This window comes from Eutrigla gurnardus (assembly GCF_963514095.1).
Source record: "Eutrigla gurnardus genome assembly, chromosome: 8".
In the NCBI taxonomy this organism is placed as follows: Eukaryota; Metazoa; Chordata; class Actinopteri; order Perciformes; family Triglidae; genus Eutrigla; species Eutrigla gurnardus.
The window spans coordinates 23,662,434-23,684,464 of NC_139922.1; the positions used below are offsets into that span (position 1 = coordinate 23,662,434).

General features: G+C 39.6%; 1 protein-coding gene across 1 annotated transcript; it reads left to right on the top strand.

The window, feature by feature from the left end:
- Window positions 1-909: 909 nt before the first annotated feature.
- Window positions 910-4,638, top strand: pfdn4 (prefoldin subunit 4). Its single transcript, XM_084016502.1, has 4 exons — window positions 910-992; window positions 1,823-1,930; window positions 2,284-2,424; window positions 4,074-4,638. Exons 1-4 carry the CDS (start codon window positions 963-965, stop codon window positions 4,203-4,205), a joined length of 411 nt encoding a protein of 136 aa, XP_083872628.1. The 5' UTR covers window positions 910-962; the 3' UTR covers window positions 4,206-4,638.
- The last annotated feature ends 17,393 nt before the right edge of the window (window positions 4,639-22,031 follow it).

Sequence of the window (22,031 nt, forward strand, 5' to 3'; positions counted from 1 at the left end):
TTTAAAACAAACAACTGCAAAATAAAACTGTCGGGGGAAAATGACAAAAAAACTTAAAATGTGCAGTAGCCGTTTTTTGAATGTATTATGACAAGGCTTGGAATCCATGAACACAATGTCTCAATTGTAGCCTATAGAAGGCACATGGAGGTGGGAGTTGGATTCCCCTGTTGGGATTGTGCATTTCTGACTTCATACAAGGCTCTCAGCTGAGAGACCTCAAGCAAACTCTTCATGGTGTACCAACGCATGGCAGCCTACTAGTTTCATCAGTGCTGAAACCCTTACAGACAGCTCACTGATTTTGAGACTATAGTAGGAAGACATTCCATATGAATATTTAGTCCAAACTGTATAATTGCTCACGATACTGCCAAGTTATAAGTGATATTGTACAGCACTTATCTATATTTGTGGTACTCATTCACACATTCAACCTCTGCAGGTAGTCTACATTGGATTACATGTCACCTAATAGTGCTCTTGCTTTGCAGGTGTATAAAGTAAATATTTGAACGTGGGTGCAGTACTGTTTGCTGCTGTAATATTTACAAAGCAGCAGTTCCGGTTGATAAAATAACTTGTTTCCAAAATTGTTTGCACATTTCTTATAAAATAATTAATAATAATCATGAACCACAACTAGCAAAATGTTTTACTTATGGTGAGATTAATAAAGAGTGTTAGTGTAATTACATGTGAGGTGAAGTGCCATGTTCGATGCCACATTATATTATAATATATATTATAAATAATATATACATATATTTATTGTAAATTTGAAAACCCAGAGTAATGCTAACAGAATATGCTGTTAAAAGGTCAAAACCATGTAAAAACCGGCCAAATCAAGCACTTGACAGCCATTTTCACTGTCTTGCTGTGTTCGCCCCGCTAGGTGGCGGTAAAGCTGCATTGTTCTGTGGAGTACCACCGTCTTTTGTGCAGTCGAGGAAGCCGAGATGGCAGCCACCACCATGAAGGGATCTGTAGTAAGTATTAAATTAAAAGACATTCTGTTTGCTTTTTTATATACGCTCCGCTGCAATCTCATTTAGAGATTAAAATAAAACAGTTGGAGGTGTGTGTGGGGAAGAAAGCCGCACTTTCGGTGATATTTAAAATGTATGGTCACGCCCTCGTGTAGCTCATGTCAACGGTAGGACTTAGCTACCGGTACGTGCTAGCTAGCTAGCACACTAGCGATATTTATCCTGTGTTTCGGTTACTGAAAGCCGACATACTTCACCAACATACGGACGATGATGATAAACAGCTAACGTTAACGGAGGGCTCTGATAGCTGGCAACGGCGACAGGACACCACTCGAGCTGACATCTATAGCTAGCTAGCTGGCTAGCAAGCTAACCTAAACATTCGTATTTATGCTAGTTAACCAACAGCATTTGCATTGTTGGTATAGGTCGGTGGAAGACGTACTTTTAAATAAAAGTAGCAATACTACATTATCTATTAGTCGGCATTCATTCTACTTAAAACGTCATAAGTATTAACATCATTTTCATAGTGACGTAAATGTGAAATAAATGAAAGCTGCTCGTCATCTAGTGTGGCCCATGTCAGAATAATGTTTATTATTGTATATTATACTATTGATTCGTAATTATTGACGCATTTTGGTATACACCACTTTTCAGGGGCCGAAAAAAAATAATACACCATTATTTGTTTGTTGAAAATATTATGTAATCAATTAATCCGATTTTGGAATACACAAAGTAGTCAAAGTAGAACTAGAACAGTACTTGAGTAAATGCACTAATTAATGTAAATGAGATAACGTATTTCCTCCTGATTGCAGGCAGTTGAAGATGTGAATGTTACTTTTGAAGACCAACAGAAGATCAATAAATTCGCCAGGAACACAAGTCGGATGGGGGAGCTGAAAAATGAAATCGAGGCAAAGAAAGTAAGCACCATGTGTGGTGAATATCACACACAAGTCATATTTAAATATAAGTGTGACTACCATGGGGTTTAGGAGTTATATAATTGTGTTTACAAGTGACGTGTGTCTCTAAGCTGACTGACATAAAGTAAACAATGCACTCCTTGGCACAATTATTAAATTGAAGACTATTATAAATGTACTGTTGTCATGAGGATTGGAATGTTTCTCACACCTATAGTCAAAATGTAATCAACACTGCAACTTAATTTGTTTGGATGGGTTTCAGTTATGTGGTGTGAACAGTAGTGGTGCTGCTAAATTCCTGATACTAAGTTGTTAACGGTGCTAATAGAGAATCTGTCTCCCTGCAGAAATCGCTGCAGAACATACAGGACGCCAGTGACGACCTGATGATGCTAGATGACGATAGTCTATTGATCCCATATCAAATTGGCGACGTCTTTGTCAGTCACTCCCAGGAAGAAACACAAGAGATGCTGGAGACCGCAAAGGTAAGTGGTTGGAACAAGAAACTGGAAGCTTAGCACCAAAATGTGCGTAGATTTAAATTGGAACAGGCTCCCGTTTCAGTGTCGAGTGCACAATAATGCAGGATATAACAAGTTGGAATTAACAAGCAACTTTTTGCTTGAGCAAAACACTGCTTCAAACTTCACCTCAGAAAAAGGTGATGCGTTTAAAAATAGTATTAAAAGTTTTTCACATGCTCCATGTGCTTGCTCATGCACCATATGCATTTATTTTTGCTGTCCTATCCTATTTATGCTTTTAATGGAGAAAGCTGGCATAGTGGTCCAAAAGAAAAGTGTGCTCAGTTGGAAATTAAATGGTTAAAATGCACATAAAGCCAATGTACACTTTCTCACTGAGCATATGGTTTGAAGAATGTGACTTGTTGATGATTCATTTTAGCGCCTGGTCAAATATGGCTCAATGCCCATTCATGTATAATTACTGCCGAGCTGCTGTGAATCACAAATATACATAGAATAATCTATAAATCTGTCCGAATAATCTGTAAATTCAAACTGATATTCGGCATGACTCCCGCAGGAAATAATAACAATGTGATGAATTCAAACATGTACTTAATTTGTGATTATTAATATATACAGGTCAAAACATGTGCTTGTACTATGCCACAATTGCAATTTATTTGAACAATTTTTCATGACAACAAGGCCCGAGAGTGGTACACCTTTGGGAGAAGTGCTGGCCTGTATCAGTGCTTCATAGCTACTAAACCGTAGAAAGAGCAGGCACTGACCTTCAGGTCACACCTTGTCCTCCCCGCTTTCACTTCTAGCATCTTGCTGTTCGTCCTTGTGTCTGCTGCTTTTTTTATCACAAGACAAAGCACACTGTGCAGGCCTGTTCTGATTGATGTGGAGCTGTTTGCTGCACATGTTAGGTGGCAAATGTGTTGAGAACAGCTCACTTTTCAACTGGCAATATCAAAAATAATAGATAATTTATGAATATGATTTAATTAATATATAGTGCAGGATTTCTCAACCTTTAGTAACTTCTGATTGTTAACATGTTTTGGGTTATGCCACTGTCAGCTGTATTGACCAATATACATATTTTTCTGGCCCTCACCCGTCACTGCCTGTCAATATAAATCCTAATTTAATGTCTTCAGGGTCATATTTTCTCACCAGTCTTTACTGGAACATGGTGATGTTCATTGAAATGATGAAGTTTCATTTGTAAGTTTCGACGACGGATGTGTCCCACATTATCATGAACTGTGAGCTCAAAAAAATGTTTCCGCCATGACTCAAGAATTCATGTGCTAATTATGACAATTTTATACTAATATTTAGTCAGATAAAATTATGAATTCGATCACATTTTGGACAGACATGTATGTAAACCACAACATGACTGGTTGCCGGAGGCATTCAACCGCGAGGTGGTAATTCTGTTTTATTTGTGTCGCCCTCTGGTGGAGAATAGCTGTTTTCCTACACTTTGTTTATGTCCATCGCTACATTTGTTCTTCCCCGCCTTCAGAATGTGTTTTTTTGACTCAACTAGTTATTTATTTAGACCTATCCTTATAAATGTCTGTTGTGCCTCGTGTGGGGAAACTGTAGTGGTTGTGGTGTAATTGGAGTTCATGTTCTGTAATCAGGAAACACTGGAGCAGGAGGTCAAAGGCCTTGAGGAGCGAGTGTCAGCGATACAGCAAGTATTGGGGGATCTGAAGGTCCAGCTCTATGCCAAGTTTGGTAACAGCATTAACCTGGAGGCAGATGAAAGCTGAGCTGTGAAATGGACTTTGACAGCTGCCCCGACACGGACTTTTTTCACGCAGCTCTCGTATCACATCCACACAACGTTGGCCCAACACAACATCGACTATGACGCATGAACGGCTTCCATTTCTAGCTTCTGGCTTTTGTTCACGCCAATGTTTGTATGATTCTTCATTTTAGCTTTGGCAAACTAATTCATGAGGTCAACAAAAGTAAAGAATTGGAGATTAAATAAATGCACATCATTTCTAACGTATTTTATTTAATGTCCCCCCCCCCCCCCCCCCCTGAACGTGTTTCATGTGAACTCTTTGTGTTTGACCACCGTAAAGCTAGGAGGAAATTGTCTCACTAATGACTCTGTTTGACCTTTGTTTGACCTTTGTCGAACTGCCGCATCAAAACCAGTTGATTAAATTAGTACCTTCTGTTAATGATCTACATGCTTGATGTCTTTTACAAACTGCATGAAATGAAAAGCTGAAATATTCGGAGACAATGAAACTACGCTAACGCACAACTACGCGAACCTACAGTTCTCGATAGAGGCTTGGGGTATCTCTTATTCTGTGGCTATAATGTTTGTTTAGTCGACATTTAACACAATGCAGGGGTTGAAGTGTAGCCATGAAATCCACTCAACTGTCTGAAATACAGAGAGAGATGGAGATTTGAGTTTATGGTAAAAAGAAATCTTCCAAGAGGGGCAACAGTCGCATCATCTTCTCACATCTGAGATTTAATTTAAGCTGATAAATCAGCAGTTGTTGTAATCTATAGACAGGAAACCTTCAAACGATATATTACTTGATTACTAGATTTGAAGTAAAAGTACCAATACCACAATGTGAAAATATACCATTTAAAATCCTGCCCAAGTCAAAGGGTCATCAACAAACTCTGGGCAGAGAGATGGCCCTCTGGTGGAGTATTTTTATGTACCGGTTAGGGTTGTCACGATACTAAAATTTTCAACTCGATACCGATACTCAGGAAAATATTCGATACTCGATACCATTTTCGATACCACAAGGATGAAAAAAAGACCTCAAAATTTAAAAGAAATATTTTTATTAACAAAACAAATGCAAAAATAACAAGTTTCAGGTCTGAGGTAGTGCAAAAAATAAATAAATAAAATAAACAATAACAATTGGAACAATATTTTGAGGTTGTAAATATTAGGCAAGCCTGATAAAAACTAAATTAACTTAAGTGTTCCTTCCTTGGCTATGCTTTATATACATAACAATAAACTAAATGACACTAGCCAAACCAGTTAACATGAACATTACACTGTTGAAATGCTGTATTCTCAGCAGCTGCACCTGTTACAAAAAAAGTGGTGGTATCAATACTTTTGAAAATGAGTATTGTATCCGGATACAATATTTTAGTATCGATACTTTTTTGAGTTTCGATACTTTTGACAACCCTAGTACCGGTTTACTTTAATAAATGTATACAAACTCACCAACGTGAAGTAGAACTAGTTTTAACTGCTTTTCAGACAGTCGGGTAGTTTAGTCAAGTTGTGACATCACAAGATATATCTGAGGGATCAGAAGATGGGGTAAATAAAAACATGTTTTAAATATTTTTCTTTCTGATTTAAACTAAATATTGTAAGACGTCTCTTTGCAGCAACTCCTAACAACTCACAGATATCTTAAACCTTCTGCAACTTTTTTCGGTAAAGGTTTCACAAGCCAGAATGTTGGGAACCATTGGTCTAATCTTTAAGGATGCATTGTATTTCATTATTTATTCATATTCCCCGTAACATATTAACCCTAACTCTGGTTTACATATTAACCCAAACCCAGGTTTACATATTAACCCAAACCCTAGTTAACATATTAACCCAAACCCAGGTTAACATATTAACCCAAACCCTGGTTAACATATTAACCCAAACCCTGGTTAACATATTAACCCAAACCCTGGTTTACATATTAACCCTAACCCCGGTTAACATATTAACCCTAACCCCGGTTAACATATTAACCCTAACCCTGGTTAACGTATTAACCTTAACCCTGGTTAACATATTAACCCAAACCCTGGTTAAAATATTAACCCTAACCCCGGTTAACCCCGTTAACATATTAACCCTAACCCTGGTTAACATATTAACCCTAACCCTGGTTAACGTTATCTCCACACATCCTCAGATAAAGTTGGCAGATCTTTTAATGGTAAACTTGTGAAACAAAAGGAAGGATACCATTCGTGCACAAATGAGATACGAAATGATCAAAGCGTATTATTTTGGACGGAGTGTTAATACATAAAGTACTTGGGGAATTGATGTTATTTGTGCAGGTAAAACGCACACAGCATCACATTAATGCTAATACAGATTGTGCTGGTGAGATTTTAAAAAACAAACAAACAAATGGACAGAAATAGAAAATCCCCAATAATAACATGTAGTCAAGGATATAAAAGTATTCTGAGTTTATTGAGACATTTCGGTGTGAATTGTGGCTGACAGGTATTCAATGCAGATACTAGAAAAGACAAAGAAAGAGGAGATGACAATACACAGAATTCACGTCGTTTGGCTCATTAAATGAGTTTCAGGCCTAAACTTGATGTGTCTTTCAACATGACGGCACTAATTTCATGAACAAGATCTCCTGCATCTGATAAAGAAATGAAAGAGTCAATCTTGGAAGATGGAAATCATTTCCTAATCCGGTGTTGTGTGTGTGGAATACTCCAGAAAACTGTATATTTTATTAGTGCAATTACTGTCGCAGCAACACAGCAAATAAATACATGAATCAAAATAAGGAAATGTGCTTCAACGTACTTCTCACAATTAAAAGGATGAACTCGGGTGAAAACAAATTCTGCTTTTGGTCGAATTCCTCATTTTAGCCCCATTTTTTCCAGCTAATTCTCCAAATAACGCCGGATGGTTGGTGGCTCACGCAAACAACAACAATGCACAAACCTCATTAAATCGGGCCCTGGGGTGTGGCCTGCGTGTGCTAATAAAATATATGGAGAGAAAAAACAAGACAAAAAGGAAAGTTATGGCAGACACCTCTGGAGGATCAGGATCTCAATTAACAAGTCTCTCCTCCCGGTAGGTTTTCCTGCTGAACATCCATAGCTATAATTAAGAGGAGCTCCGCCCCCACACAGGCTTGTCTTTATGCACAGCTTGTTAAAAACCTCGGCTCAGTGGAACGCATGGAAATGACTGGACTTATTTCCCCGATGGCCTTGTTTACTCCCTCCTTCTCTCTCTCTTTATCTATTCCTTTCTATCTGTCCTCTCACTCCCCTGCTTCCTCTCCAGCGACACAGATGTTGATGTTTATCAAATGGTGCTGTTTGCCGTGAACTTTCAGAACACTGTGACAGTTTTTAAATTGGTTTGATTTCCACTGAAGCTGTCGGCATTTGTAAGATAAGGTGGGATGAAGTCTGCCACAATCTGATGACTCATTGATTAGCGTTTTCCCCTCAAATACAGCTATTTAGTCTTAAAATACACTTAAAAACAAATCTGATGCATGTCTTCATTGGGACGTAATGCATATGAATTTGTGCTTATAAGTGGATTGTATTAACTGGCTCACTTCAGTCATGGCAGAAACAGACCACACGGTGTCTCTGTCTCCCCAGTAATTTAGCCGTGAAATCAAACGCCTTCAACTAAATCAAGATGAACTCTTTTGAGTTTATTGGATATGGCTGCTCATTGTAAATATTGAAGTAATGACATTAAGCCAGTTGGCTCCCGTGGAATAGTTTTCCGAAGGAGACTCAGAGGAAGTTACTGAGGAATAATGAAGGGAAGCTTTGTTAATTAAGAGTCATGGTTACAAAAGTGTGACGTGCCAGGATCGAGTCTGGATCACATCTGCTCTCTAAAGTAAAGTACAATCCAGCAGTCGGTGCAGGTTTTCCTGGTAGCCGGCGTTTGTGCACACTTCATCATTTTTCTTCCCGCGCTCAGTGCTACAGTGAAAAATTGTGTTTGCTCACCGTCTCTGTATGTTAGCCCAAATGTCAGGAGAGTCAAGCCAGACGAGTTTGAAAAATCCATAGGTTCTACAGCCATCCTTCATCGCTTACAGCTGTTCAGCCTCAGCCGGCTTCTGTTCGTTACAAGCGAGGAGCAAATCTCACGAGCACGATGCAACACGCTGCCTGTCGAAGGCCACGCGATTCATATCGTGACTATAAACACTTGTATTTACAAAATGGGTGGGAAAAAAAGAACGTGTTCTCTCGCCGTCAGCACAAAGGTTTTTTATTATTATTTCTGCCTTTTATTGAACAGCTCAGAGTAAAGACTGAGAGGAGATACAAGAAAAGGTCAGATTTCAGTGATGTGATATAATGGTTTTTAAATGGAGCTGAAATGATTTATTGAGCAGCAGAAGATGAATCAGCAACTCTTATCTATTCGAGCTTCTGCAACGTCTTCAGTTTAACGTCATTGTAAGTTGAATATTCTTTGGGTTTTGGACCAAACAAGACATTTGAAGACATAATTTTGGGGATTTAGGAAATTATGATGGCCATTCATCGAAAACTGCATCCATAGAGGAATCGGCGGAGACGCTCCCATCAAACTAGACTCCCCCGAAACCAACCGAGTGAGTGATGGGATGGGATACGAGGGTCTTTAGCCCTGACAGCTGCAGTGCAACAGATTGAGAGTGAGCTACATCATGGGGGGATGGAGAAGCACGAAGCAGATAGAGCACGGTGATGAGATGCGTCGGGGCGGCCGTGAGTGGCAGCGACGTGCCTCGTGTGAATAAATGACGTGGATTATTTAGGGGAGCGGCGAAACGGGCACTCCGCTTTCCGCAGACGGACCACAGGGCCCGAAGTGTGACGTTCAAGACTTATTAATTTGTTGCTAATGAATTCCATTCCTTCACTTCCAGTGGTCTGGGACTGGCTTTCTGTGTGGAGGCTGAGCGCTGTGCCAGCATATCTTCTGTCATTCATTTCATTACTGTCTGTCAAATTGATCAGCCAAGACAATAACGGCACAATCCCACAGCGGCGGCGGATGAGTCGTATGAATGATGGGGACGAGTCTTTGTGTGGACTGATCCCTGTGTGTGTGTGTGTGTGTGTGTGTGTGTGTGTGTGTGTGTGTGTGTGTGTGTGTGTGTGTGTGTGTGTGTGTGTGTGTGTGTGTGTGTGTGTGTGTGTGTGTGTGTGTGTGTGTGGCAACACTAAAGCAATCAAGACTTATAAGTGCTTTGAAAACAAATTGGTGTCCCAGAGCCAACATCTAGTGGTTTATTTAAAGATCTGTTTATCTTTAATTTATGAAATGCTGAATTGGAAATTAAAACTTTCGCTCATTTATCATCAAGTCTCTGCATTGAAATGCGCGGGTGTCTCAACTAGTTTCCATTGCTTATCCCTAATATGCAGAAGAACATTACATTGGAAAAGTGCATTTCCATATTCACCCTGGAACAATAGACCAAATAACTTACCATATGAAAGACAGTAGAATACCTCCAAATGTTTCAATGAATATCATTAACCAAAGCCTGAGTTTGTCCGTTACATTGCAAAGAGCTTGAAGAAACTGACACGTCCAAGAGCTCTGGAGACGGTTTGAATTTACACAAAAACCTCTTCTTAAGAAGTCTTAAGACCGGTGCCCCTGATATGTGGTCTTATGTGGATTCTATACAACCATTTAAAAATAGTTTTTAGCTTCACCAGTGCTGGGGATATCTCAATTGGGTGGATTTACATCAAATTGTGTTCAGATATTCATGATCCCCAGAGGATATAAGTGAGATGACCTTTGCCATCTGTTGAACCTTCCTCAAACGCCACCGTGAGGTTGACTTTTTTTTTTTTTTTTGCTGAAATGTTTCAATAACTAGTTGACTGTTTCCAAGAAATTTGGGGGGAGACATTCATGGTCGCCAGATGATGAATCCTAGTGACTTTAGTGATCCCTGACTTTTCCTCTAGTGCCACCATAAGGGGGACATTTTTGCACCCGATTAAAATCATACTATTGGATGAATTTTGAAGACATTTCGGACGTTCATGTTCCCCAGAGGATTCTGCATGAACCATGAAGTTGACCTTTGTCTCAACAATTCCCGGATGAATTGTTACGGCGTTTAGTACAAATATGTATGTCCCCTACAACGTAACCATAGATACTGTGCTAATCCTGACTTTTTAAATAGCACTACCATCTGGTCAACATTAATTTGTCCAATACTTGATTTATGACTAAATACTTACAAAACCGATAAAAGACATTCCCTTAATGCCAACCTGTACTTTGTTTAGTACTAATTAACAGGTGTTAGTGTGCTAAACTGAGGTGAACAATGGTTTAACTTTATACTCCCTAAATCTCAGCATGTTGCCGTCACTGTGAGCAATATTGCAGCAGAGTGCTGACATTAGCATGTAGCTCAAACCACCTTTGTGCCCAAGTGCACCCCAGCGGACTCTTAGTCTTGTGGCTAACAAGGTGTTAGAGTCACATTTACCCCGGTACGGGAGTGTTATTCTTAAGTACATGGGCTACAGGGGTGACAGCCTTGGTGGTCCGGCCCCCAATGCCTTATGCTGAGCTGATGACCGCTGGGCAGCTTCACCGCCTCTCCAATGTTCTTTGTATTGCACAACGTTACTCTATAATGGCATTTACCCAAGAAGGATGAATGCTTCACATTCATTCCGGCAGGATTTTTCCCCCAAGTAGAGATTTAGAACAATGAAACCTTCAGTCATGTAAGTGTTGCACCGGCTCAGCGCTATGCTCGTCCAATTAGCTTCAATTTATGGTCCAACAACGGCAAATAAAAGGCACAAAAGTTGGTTTCACATAGTCGTCCTTTAGGGTGACATTTTCTGTGATATTGTGATTTCTGTAATCGCTCCAGGATTCATGTCTCCTGCCCTAATCTTTAAAACATACACGTAGCTTAATTCATGGGGTTAAATTGAAGGGGGGGGGGACAAGAATGAATTGTGACTTGTCTCTTTTTCAAAACCATTTGTATCTAATTTGTTGACGGTGGTCCAAATTGACGCATAAACCGAATCAGCACCCGCCTTGTGACGGAGCCGTTAAGGTTTCATCAAATCACAGCATCCGCATTCATCGGCGTTACTGAATCCCATTATAAATCCTCATTCATGTGGTTTGTCAGCTCCGTTATATAAACTCGACACCGTTGATGTCTGTGGGCGTTTGCTCACCTTGTTTCGGCTTGATGTGCATCTTCTATTAGCACCTCAGTAGGTGCTGTGTGTTTTCACTTCGGGTTTTTGGTTCTCAACACTTTCGCTCGGCTCCAACTGGCAAATGTAAGTCTGACGCGTGCCAGTGAGCTGATGTCGGCCTGCCAACGAATTGCCAATTGAATACTTTTAATTAGGCCACTCGACCGGCTCAGAGGACGATGTTATCAAATCGAGATGCAGAGGAATACATAAAGCCGCAACACAATAAAGCCTCACCTATTGTAAGTGGTGACAACGGATAGAGCTCAATGGTTGCAAAGAGGAACAATCCAGACTGTGACATGTTTGTTGAGGCACTTATGGCTGAAGAGGTTTCTGGTCCTTTGTGACAGCTTGTAAAGCAATACTCGTAGTACTCGGAGAAGTCTTTACGTAAAGAAACATTCAAGGAGTATCTTTTCAAATACTTGGGGTTTCTACATTAGGGGAAGTATGATCCAATAATCAATGGTATAGAATTGTTGGCATTCAGATTAACAACAGAACATTATCAGTGTCTATATGGAGTCAAAACCCGGACAACTAACGCCTTTGTGGCTTGACTTCAGACATGACAGTTGTGCTCAAACACAACTGCTTTTTTCCCTCAGACTTTCAAAATCAATAACAGACTTACAGCAATACGGACTCAACAATGTTTTTTCATATTTATATTCTTTACCTTTTTTATTTATGTTTGTCATATTTTTTTTTCGAGCTGCGAACTAGAGATGCTCCTTACAAAGTTTTGCTGTATCACCTGCAATGACGATAAAGATCTATCCATCTATATTAAAATCAACACATAATGAAAGTTCCTTGTCGTATGTTCATGGTCGCATCATATCGATTAGTGCATGGACGTACATGACATCACCCAAGATAAGCAAACCACAAAGAAAGAAGTAACTAATGTGGAAAAACCCCAAACCTTGGCAGAAAAGCGTTCATGACCCCTTTGCTCATAAGAAGAAGCTGAGAAAATGTTTTAGATCCTTTTAATAAATTGTCTATTTGGCATGCTTTCACACAGACTAAAAAAATACATAGAGTACATGTAGATACATATAGTGGCTGACTGTGATTTAGACTAATATTTTGAAAAGTTTCTACATATTTATGACTAGAACTCACTGTGTGTCACTGGGACTAGATCAAATATACACACTTCTATGATTGGAGATCTATTACAACAATTAAACCTTCTACCTGCTGCTAAATAAATGTAAATGCTGTGATCTTTCCTGCATCATGTACCGAAGCTAACCGTATATAATTGTCTGCCAGGAAACCTGAGCTACTTTAGAATAGCATAGATAACCCTACGTAGGCTACGAGTGCTGTGGCTGTGACACGGCGGTGAACTTTCTGGCAGGTGAACCCGTTTCTAAATGTAAAAACAAAGTATTTCATATTAATCCCGTCTGGAATGAACACCATGAGAGGCCCGGTATGTCGTGGGTTGAGGCTGAAAAGGTTAAGCATGAGCTCTTTTTTTGGGCTTAGAAATGAGCCAGTGTGAGATTTAAATACGATCTGGACTCAAATGAAGTGAGAGCACTGTGAGGGCTGACTCACTCGCCAGAAAATCATACAAGTAAAAACTTCTAAAGAAAGCGGGTCAGAATATTAAGTCTGCAGGGATGTGGATCTGATCATGTCACATTAAGTGTCTCAAATTAGCTGGTTGTTGTTTTTTTATTCCTAGGTCATGCTGTTCTACCTTCAGAGGCAGTCTGTAGTCATTTATTTAAAAAAAAATGATTTTTGATTTTGAGTGTAAATAGATTTTTATATATATACACTAGGGGTGGGTAAAAATATCGATACGACAATATATCGCGATACTTTGCCGCCCAATACAATATCGATTTTTCAACTCCAAACATCGATTTAAAAAAAAGAAAAAAGATTCATGTTTAGATGTGTTGTGAATGCAGTACTTTATCCTTTTTCATTTTATTTTCAATATTTATTCCAGTGAATTTCATGGGAATTAATAGGATGGAGAGGCTGTTTTGAATGAAATAGTTTTGACTCAATTTGTCCTCTGATCAATATCATCTGATGTACATATACAAGTACTTGTGTTTTCATCTTTATTTATATCGCAATATCGTGATACGTATCGTATCGTAACCAAAGTATCGTGATACGTATTGTATTGTGACCAAAGTATCGTGATATGTGTCGTATTGTGAGGTTCTTGCCAATACTCACCCCTAATATACACTAGTATTGTCACGATACTAAAATTTTCAACTCGATACCGATACTCAGGAAAATATTCGATACTCGATACCATTTTCGATACCACAAGGATGAAAAAAATATTTTTATCAACAAAAAAAAATGCAAAAATAACAAGTTTCAGGTCTGAGGTAGTGCAAAAAATAAATAAATAAAATAAACAATAACAATTGGAACAATATTTTGAGCTTGTAAATATTAGGCAAGCCTGATAAAAACTAAATTAACTTAAGTGTTCCTTCCTTGGCTATGCTTTATATACATAACAATAAACTAAATGACACTAGCCAAACCAGTTAACATGAACATTACACTGTTGAAATGCTGTATTCTCAGCAGCTGCACCTGTTACAAAAAAAGTCTGAAACTGAAAAGTGCACAGAATTATTCGATACTTTTGAAAATGAGTATCGTATCCAGATACAACATTTTAGTATCGATACTTTTTTGAGTTTCGATACTTTTGACAACCCTAATATACACACACAAACACACGGAGACAACACACAATGTATAATTTGAGCACGTTGACACTTTAAGGAATCTGCTCCTTATTCATTTAGGATTTAAAAGCATTCAATGAGATGAATTGATTTAGTGATCAGATGCACAGATCAATCGAATGTGATCTCTGTGAGTTTGGTGGAAAACTTGTCTCCAGGTTTGAATGTTTACGATGTGATTTAAACTCAAAGGGGTCTTAAAGGAAAACACCACCGCATTTCCATACTGAACTATGTTCTGCTCTGATGTTAGACGAGGTGATACATACCTCCCTCTCCTCTGTGCGTGCACTCAATGGCTCTTGCGCGCACTCGGCGCAGCGCTAATTTGCTAGCATGTAGCTTGTCCCAGTATATTCCTTAGGATCCAAAGGGGGGTGAAGTTAGAAGCGACCAAGCACTTCCACGTTGTCCCTATTTAAATACGGTTACGTGAGTAGTTACACGACCCAAGTTTGGTTACACAAAATGAAACATGCCAATTTTTCTAAGCGGATAACAAGGATAACTATATAGTATGGCGGAATAACAACTGGAAGCACTTCGACGTCGGCGCAGTAATATCATCACTCCGCTCCCCCTCTTACTTCCGTCAATAGAACCTACGTGACCTGCACGCCGTCGCCTGCACCAGCTGTAGTAGTTTGTGCACAGTTGAGGAAGCATCAGGTTGTAGTAAGATAGTTTGTGAACAATCAAACATCATGGTTATAACGTGGATCGTACAGGGTTGTGAAAACAAGCAGAAGGTATATAGTCCCGTCATGTTTTGAGTGATGATATTACTGCGCCGACGTCGAAGTGCTTCCAGTTGTTATTCCGCCATACTATATAGTTATCCTTGTTATCCGCTTAGAAAAATTGGCATGTTTCATTTTGTGTAACCAAACTTGGGTCGTGTAACTACTCACGTAACCGTATTTAAATAGGGACAACGTGGAAGTGCTTGGTCGCTTCTAACTTCATCCCCCTTTGGATCCTAAGGACAAGCTACATGCTAGCAAATTAGCGCTGCGCGGAGTCCGCGCAAGAGCCATTGAGTGCACGCACAGAGGAGAGGGAGGTATGTATCACCTCGTCTAACATCAGAGCAGAACATAGTTCAGTATGGAAATGCGGTGGTGTTTTCCTTTAAAAATACACTTCGTGGCAACATTCGAGTTTCATCAGCATCCTCCCCAGCAGATGAACCTAAGATGGTTGCTAAGCTACGGTTGAATAAGGGCGAGTAGCAAATGGGGAAATAGATGTTAAGCTGAAAATTTCATATTTTACAACCATACGTGAAAATGCTCTAAAAGTGAGAAGTGAGGTCTAATTTATTGATCATCTTTAACAGAGGGCAAAAATCATAATTACAAACTCATGTTGAAGCTTCTTCAGAGCTTCCTGTTACCCCATACTGCTCATCTTTGGCATAAAAGGCTCAGTTTGCAGACACGAACAGTCGGATGTTATTATGTACGACAAGATTTATAATGCACGTCGTTTATCAACATAAATACACCCACAGGTAAGACGGTGATAAGCAACCTCGTGTATAAATATGCGTATGGATTGGATAAGGTAGAGAACAACATAATGGATGACCTGGTTCATCCTCGCATTTTAACAATAAATGATGGTTTTTAAATGATATCCATAAGGTTTGAGACGATGTCATTCAAACAAATGAATTGAGATACAGCTATTTAACGTGCAGAAACTGCATTATGAGATCACATAATATGCAACAATGAGAAAATATAACTGATTTGAGAATCTGTAATTAGTCGACTTTGTCTCACATGATCATAGCACTTAAGGCATGTTTGCTGAACAGCTACTACTTTACTCAGATGAGGACCGAACACTTGTTTCAATTCTTTAGCTCTTTCTTTATCGGCAATGATATGTTGTGGTTTTTTCTTTTGACAAATGTACTTATTGTAAGTCGCTTTGGACAAAAGCGTCTGCTAAATGCACTAAATGTAAATGTAAATGATAAGCTTTGCTTTTGTGGTGAATCCATGTATGTCAACATATTCCTGGCAACACTCAGTGATCCGTCTCTGCGTTGCCTTGAAGTGGCAGTGTGACCGAGTCTCAGTGGGGCAGATGTGGATATGTGACACATGTTTATTCACTGAGATGGAGAGCGGCTGTTAAGCTCTTGTTTGTTTGTTTAGTTTTGTGACGTTTGATGTTAGAGAAATATATTTAAAGTCAGTGTCTGGGACCAGCCTGATCTCACCAGGTCTATAAATAACCCATTTTTGCGTCCTGTCACAACATAATTTTGTTGTTTCCTTTCATGCCATGTAGTCCTGGTACCTGCAGTGTGAACCCGAGAGTCAAACAAACACAGGACTTTCACCCAGAGGACCAGGGTGTCCCATGTGAAACCAGAAGCCTTGTTGACTTAATTGAAGTTTCATGAGTGACCTTTTTTTTTCCCCACTTATGATACGTTGTTAATGTGTTTTCCATACGTACTATAATGTCTCATGACACATCATGCACTTAAAGGGGCACGCTATTTATAAGACCTTCCCGTGAGGTCAGGTTGATGGGAAAACGTTTATACCGAACGCAGCGGTGGAAAGAAAATAAATAAAATAAAATGCTGCTTGCATATTAACACATCACTAAAAATACATTAATATATATAATTAATATATATCATGATATGACCATAATGCATACAGAATACTTTCACTTTAGATATTTTATTTTAATAAGTGTACTTGGAGGACATTTACATATATTCAGTACGTTTCCCACCACTGTCCAACCGGAGTCAGCCATTACTGACATCACTGACATCGTCAATCTGGGGAGGAAAATGCCGGTATTCAATCTTTATTGAATTTCTCGTGACATGAACCCCGACGATCCAAACCATCTGACAACACGATGCAGCAGTTGCTGTTTGCATCCGTCTCCCTGATTAGAATTCCACTCAGAGGTGGAGGAATAGCGTTTAATTTGGCTGGAGCAGAGTTCACTTGACTGTACAGCTGTGTTGAGTAGCAGGGCGCCGGGGTAATGATGCCTGATTTAGTTGGGGTTTTTTTTTGTTTTTTTTTTCTAAAGAAATCTCGCCATGTTAGCGTTTAATAATATTCTCCAAAATACAGCAAATTGACAGAGTAAATTGCATTTTTATTTTGTTCATCCTTTCAATCTCGGAGTTTAATTTGCACCCTCTAATAGAGCTTTCACCTTGTCAATACACAAAAGAACTCTGCTTTTATGCATAGTGCATTATAGGATCTGCATTTGTTAAATCAGAAAAAAATGATTTGATGCACGGAAACATTTTACACTTTAATCCTCTCTACATCTAATCCAATTTTAGGGGAGAATTTTGGCAGAAAACATAAGAAAAAAATCCTCTCAGTCACATAGGAAGCGGCTGGCTGTTAAATGAGTGCTGAGCACTGCTAGGTCACGGAAAGATAAATAGCTGAAAGTGCCAATAACGGACTCTGCCTCTCCGTCGGCAGGCGATGCAAGATTAACATCGGATATGGAGGAGTCACAAAAATGACAACATTTAACTTTTATGGGCAGAAAAGAACACATGAATAATAATGACATTAAAAATGGGTGAATCGTCAGAAACCGAATTCCTTGGGTGAGTTTCAGGATCAGCCCAAATATCACACAGTATCTAACGTGCCACCTTTAATCCAAACTGTGTGTGATGATCACAGCTGCCTTGCTTCCCCCATTATAGTGTCTGTGATAAACTGGTAGCAGCCAGTCTCCGTCTCCGTCTCCGTCCCTCTGTGATGGAGTGACTACAATATTGTGTGTTTCTCTGTTTACCTACTTATCCTCATTTATCTCTTCCTTAGCACTGCACCCTTTTCTTCATCCCTTGTTACCTCGCCTCGTTTAATCTTTCTTTAAGAAGCCGCACTTGAAAACCTGCCTCTGTCTGAGACGAATCAGTTGTTTAATATTGCCCACAGCCAGGCGGGGACTTGTGTTCTCCTGAGTCTTGTACCCAAGTCAGTAATTAACCTTAAACAATACCAACAGTGTCTCCTAATGAAAAACAAGCCAATAGTTATTCAAAGCTTTATCTCGCTGCAAAATCCCTCCATAATCCCCCCCCCCCTACTCCCCCAACAACTCCTGGCATATTGGTGGCAAGGTGGAGGTGGGCAGCTTTTTAAGTGTGATAGATGGTGTTTAGTTTCAGGCTGCTGCTGCTGCAGCTTCCTTCTCTGACCCAGCCGTCCCCGGAGAGCCCGGGATGAGCCACAATATAGTTCTGCTGAAAAGCCTTTTGTTGTCTTCAATCTGTATTCAGGAGAAGAGCAAACAGACCACCTTTACCTCAGGGTTTTTTATTTTTTTGCATTATGTTATTGGTTAATTTAGACTCGATTAAATGATTAAATATTGATGATTTCACTGATAAGGTTATTTCTTCCCGCTCTCTCAGACCACTAAACCGTCGTACATCTCCTTTCAGACAAAGTGGAAAATAACCGTTTGAAAAATGTGAACAGTTCAATGACGTGGACAGCGGTATGTATCCGTCCAGACCTTGAGGTGGAACGAGGAGCATTCTGTTCCTCAGGAAATGTAAAAAGCAACACAATTGAGCCGTGTCACATCAGCTTCGTTTCCATCCAATGTGCCGATCTGAGGCGCAAACTATTTTTATTTATTCATTTTTTAACGTGTTATTCAGTGCAGCACAGTGTTGATGATTGTCCAAGGCTTCAATAATATAGTTCAGTCCACATAGTGCAGTAGTTTTTTGGGCTATAATCCTGACGGCTCTGGCCGTATGATGCCTTTTCTTGACTCCAGAAACAGTTTCATAAAATTGTCGCCTTTTCGCAGGTTTGACAAACGTCAAGAAGCTTCCAGTGTGCCGGTTTACATATAAAACAGCAGGTGTCAAAGAAAAACATCGCTTCTTTCAAAGCAGTGTTGCCTTTTCCAGAGGCGGCGGCCGGCCAACACATCTCCTTCCCCCGGAACAAAAACCCCAAAATACCTAACCTGCTGAAGATGAAGTACATACACACAATATTGCATATTAATTAAGGACATTGGTATCTAGTCCTAATCACGAAAAAAAAGGTAATTGATGAATATATTCAATCTCGTTTCTGTTGATGAACTAGCAGCAAGCCAGAGACACAATGATTAGAAAGTCTAAATGCCAACAAATTGATTGAAGAGGAATATTTTGTTAGACGGAAGTGATTTTATCTATATTTTTTCAGTAAATTTGAACTTTTGGGCTTTACAACATTTTGGAGTTCTGGATTTATTTGGATTTTGGAGTGGCGCCACCACTGAAATCTAATTCTATAAGTACAATTATATTAATAATATTAGGCTAGCCTAATCTTTAAGTGCAACAGTGCAGATATTCACTATATACGTATATACACAGCATTGTTAATTTGTTATTTTCAGTTGGAAGTGGAATGATTGACACTTGAAACCTTAAAGTCCTCGTGGATGTCCACACGTTCACCCTCATTTCCCGGACATATCCCACTTATGGATGTTGGTCTAATGATTGCTGTGAGTCTCTAATCCCGGCTGTTGTTTTTTCCACATAAACGTTAATGAACTTTTATTTTATGATCGCCACTCCCATGGAAACACTTCATGAAAGTGTGCCTTTTCTGCCTTCCACCTGGAACACTGTCTCCCTTTCTTCAGTAGCTGCTTGCATACTCCCCTCTTTTACCACTTATCCCATAATAAGCCTCAAACGTATTTCCTTATATAGAGACGTGGGCGGCAGCATGTTGATTGCAAATAACGGCTTCAATCAGACGGTTATTCTGAGCATTTTGTGTTAAAGTTAAACCATTTCTTAGCACATAGAAGTGCATCAGTGTGTCGATATCAGGACGACGATAACGATCAAACGGCCGACCCTGTTAATAATTGACAACGCGCTTTACTAACTGGCTCAGATCCACCACAAATAATGGATGAATTGATATATTTGATGGAGACATTCATGCTCCCCAGAGGATGAATCCTAATGGCTTTAGTGATACCTTAACAGGTCGGGATTGTTTATTGATTTTATAACAACATATCTCTAAAACTAATGACCCTATTAGTAAGACGAGTTGTCATTTTATAGGCTTTTCTAAAAACTGGGTCCATCGCTATTTATCGGTCTCACATACTCATCTGCATTGTGATCTTATTGTAATTCTCCACACCTATAGCCTAGGATACCCCAGAATATAAATAAATATAAAAAAAGCAAAAGCGCTCATTATAACCTTCCCTGTAGAACCCCCAGTGCCAAAAATAAAAAACTAAGAACTAAATAAGAGCGATGCCATGAGCATGTCTAAACACTGTCACATCACCAGAGGATAAACACTTTTGATTTGGGTAACAACGTGGCCTTTCGTCTGGCTCCCCCCCCTCGGGCCCAACTTTACCACCGTTGCCCCGATGGCGGAGAATAACTAAGGTTTCATTCTTTGTTTATCAATCCGACTGTCTGATGTGTGTATTTACAGCCTCGCGGCGCTGGTGTGCTTCCTGCAGTAACAATGGTTTGCTTTTTTGTATGAAATCCTCCGTTTAGCATATAAAGCCATGACACGTCTGTGAGCTTTAAAAGGGCAGCTTGGTAATGTCCGGCGCTGCTCGTCCCTCATCGGTGCTTTGTTACAAGCCTCCCACGCAATACGTGGCGAGACAGCCTTCTGTTATTATTCAGCAGAATTTCTAATACCGAAGCATCATTAGGGTGTTTTGTTGCCTGCAATCCTGTTGTTTTGAGGATAGAAAAAAAAAAAAAACCCTGTGATTTTCACTTTGAGGTGAGAAAACCACGTTTGGCTGCTGACAGAAGGTGAAGCGGTTCCAAAGACGGGGCCACGACTTGGATTGTGACGAAGCGAGATTTTAAAGACGGCCTCGCTCTCGTCTGCTGCTCTTTGGTCGGTTGTGATTTCAGACTTTCGTCATGATTTCTCATCTGTATATAATATGCTCCCCGAGGCCTCACAAATACTTAAAAACACGCTCTGAAACGAAACGCAAACTGAGAATTTAAGGTAACACATAACTGAAGCGTAAACCTGCCAAAGCTGTGTTTTAATTATTTTTGTGCAGAAACTTCAGGTTGCTAATCTACGTATAAACCAACTCTCTCTCTCTAATATTGATATGTGTCCTAAATTGTTCTGGCACATGAGTTTAGTGAGAAAACTAAATTGTTTTCTGAATTAAATTCCCTGGCAACATTTTTTGGAGTGGCAAAAAAAAGAAGGGTTTTAAGGACTTTGAGAAAATATTAATAAAAAAAAGAAGCTGAAGTGTTGTCAGCAATGGTTTTGCTGACATTTTCATTAGGGTAGGATTTTCATTACTGGCTCACAGACGATATCATTCTTACTGAAGATATTCATATTTTTTTTACCTCAATTCAATATAGTTTTGAAAGTTTGGACTGGACAACAGAATGGATGTCGCTATAAACCGAGTCAAAGTAACTGCAGCGTGTCCTCCTGCAGACTCCAACACAGATCCAAAGTGAGTCGCCATGGAGATGCTATGGTTTCCCCATATTGACCTCATCAGAGTTGTGTAGCAGGACGTTTCTTCTGTTTGCCGGAGAAAGTGCCGAAACCGATGCAAAAGCATGAATCAGCTTCCACTCTTGTGTCCGACTCAATATCCAAGTTCTGCTTTTAGTTTTACAAATGTCCCACACAAGAGCAAACGCATCTCTGTGTTAACGATAGATGTCTGGATTAAATGGAAATCAGTGGGGAAGTGTTCCGGCTGTGTATAGTCAGTTTTGAGGTACAGGATGTGGATTTTTCGCGG

Coding starts and splice junctions, on each gene's coding strand:
- pfdn4 (XM_084016502.1), top strand. CDS start 963: ATGGCAGCCACCACCATGAAGGGATCTGTA. Junction 993..1,822: donor CCACCATGAAGGGATCTGTA/GTAAGTATTAAA, acceptor TCCTGATTGCAG/GCAGTTGAAGATGTGAATGT. Junction 1,931..2,283: donor ATGAAATCGAGGCAAAGAAA/GTAAGCACCATG, acceptor GTCTCCCTGCAG/AAATCGCTGCAGAACATACA.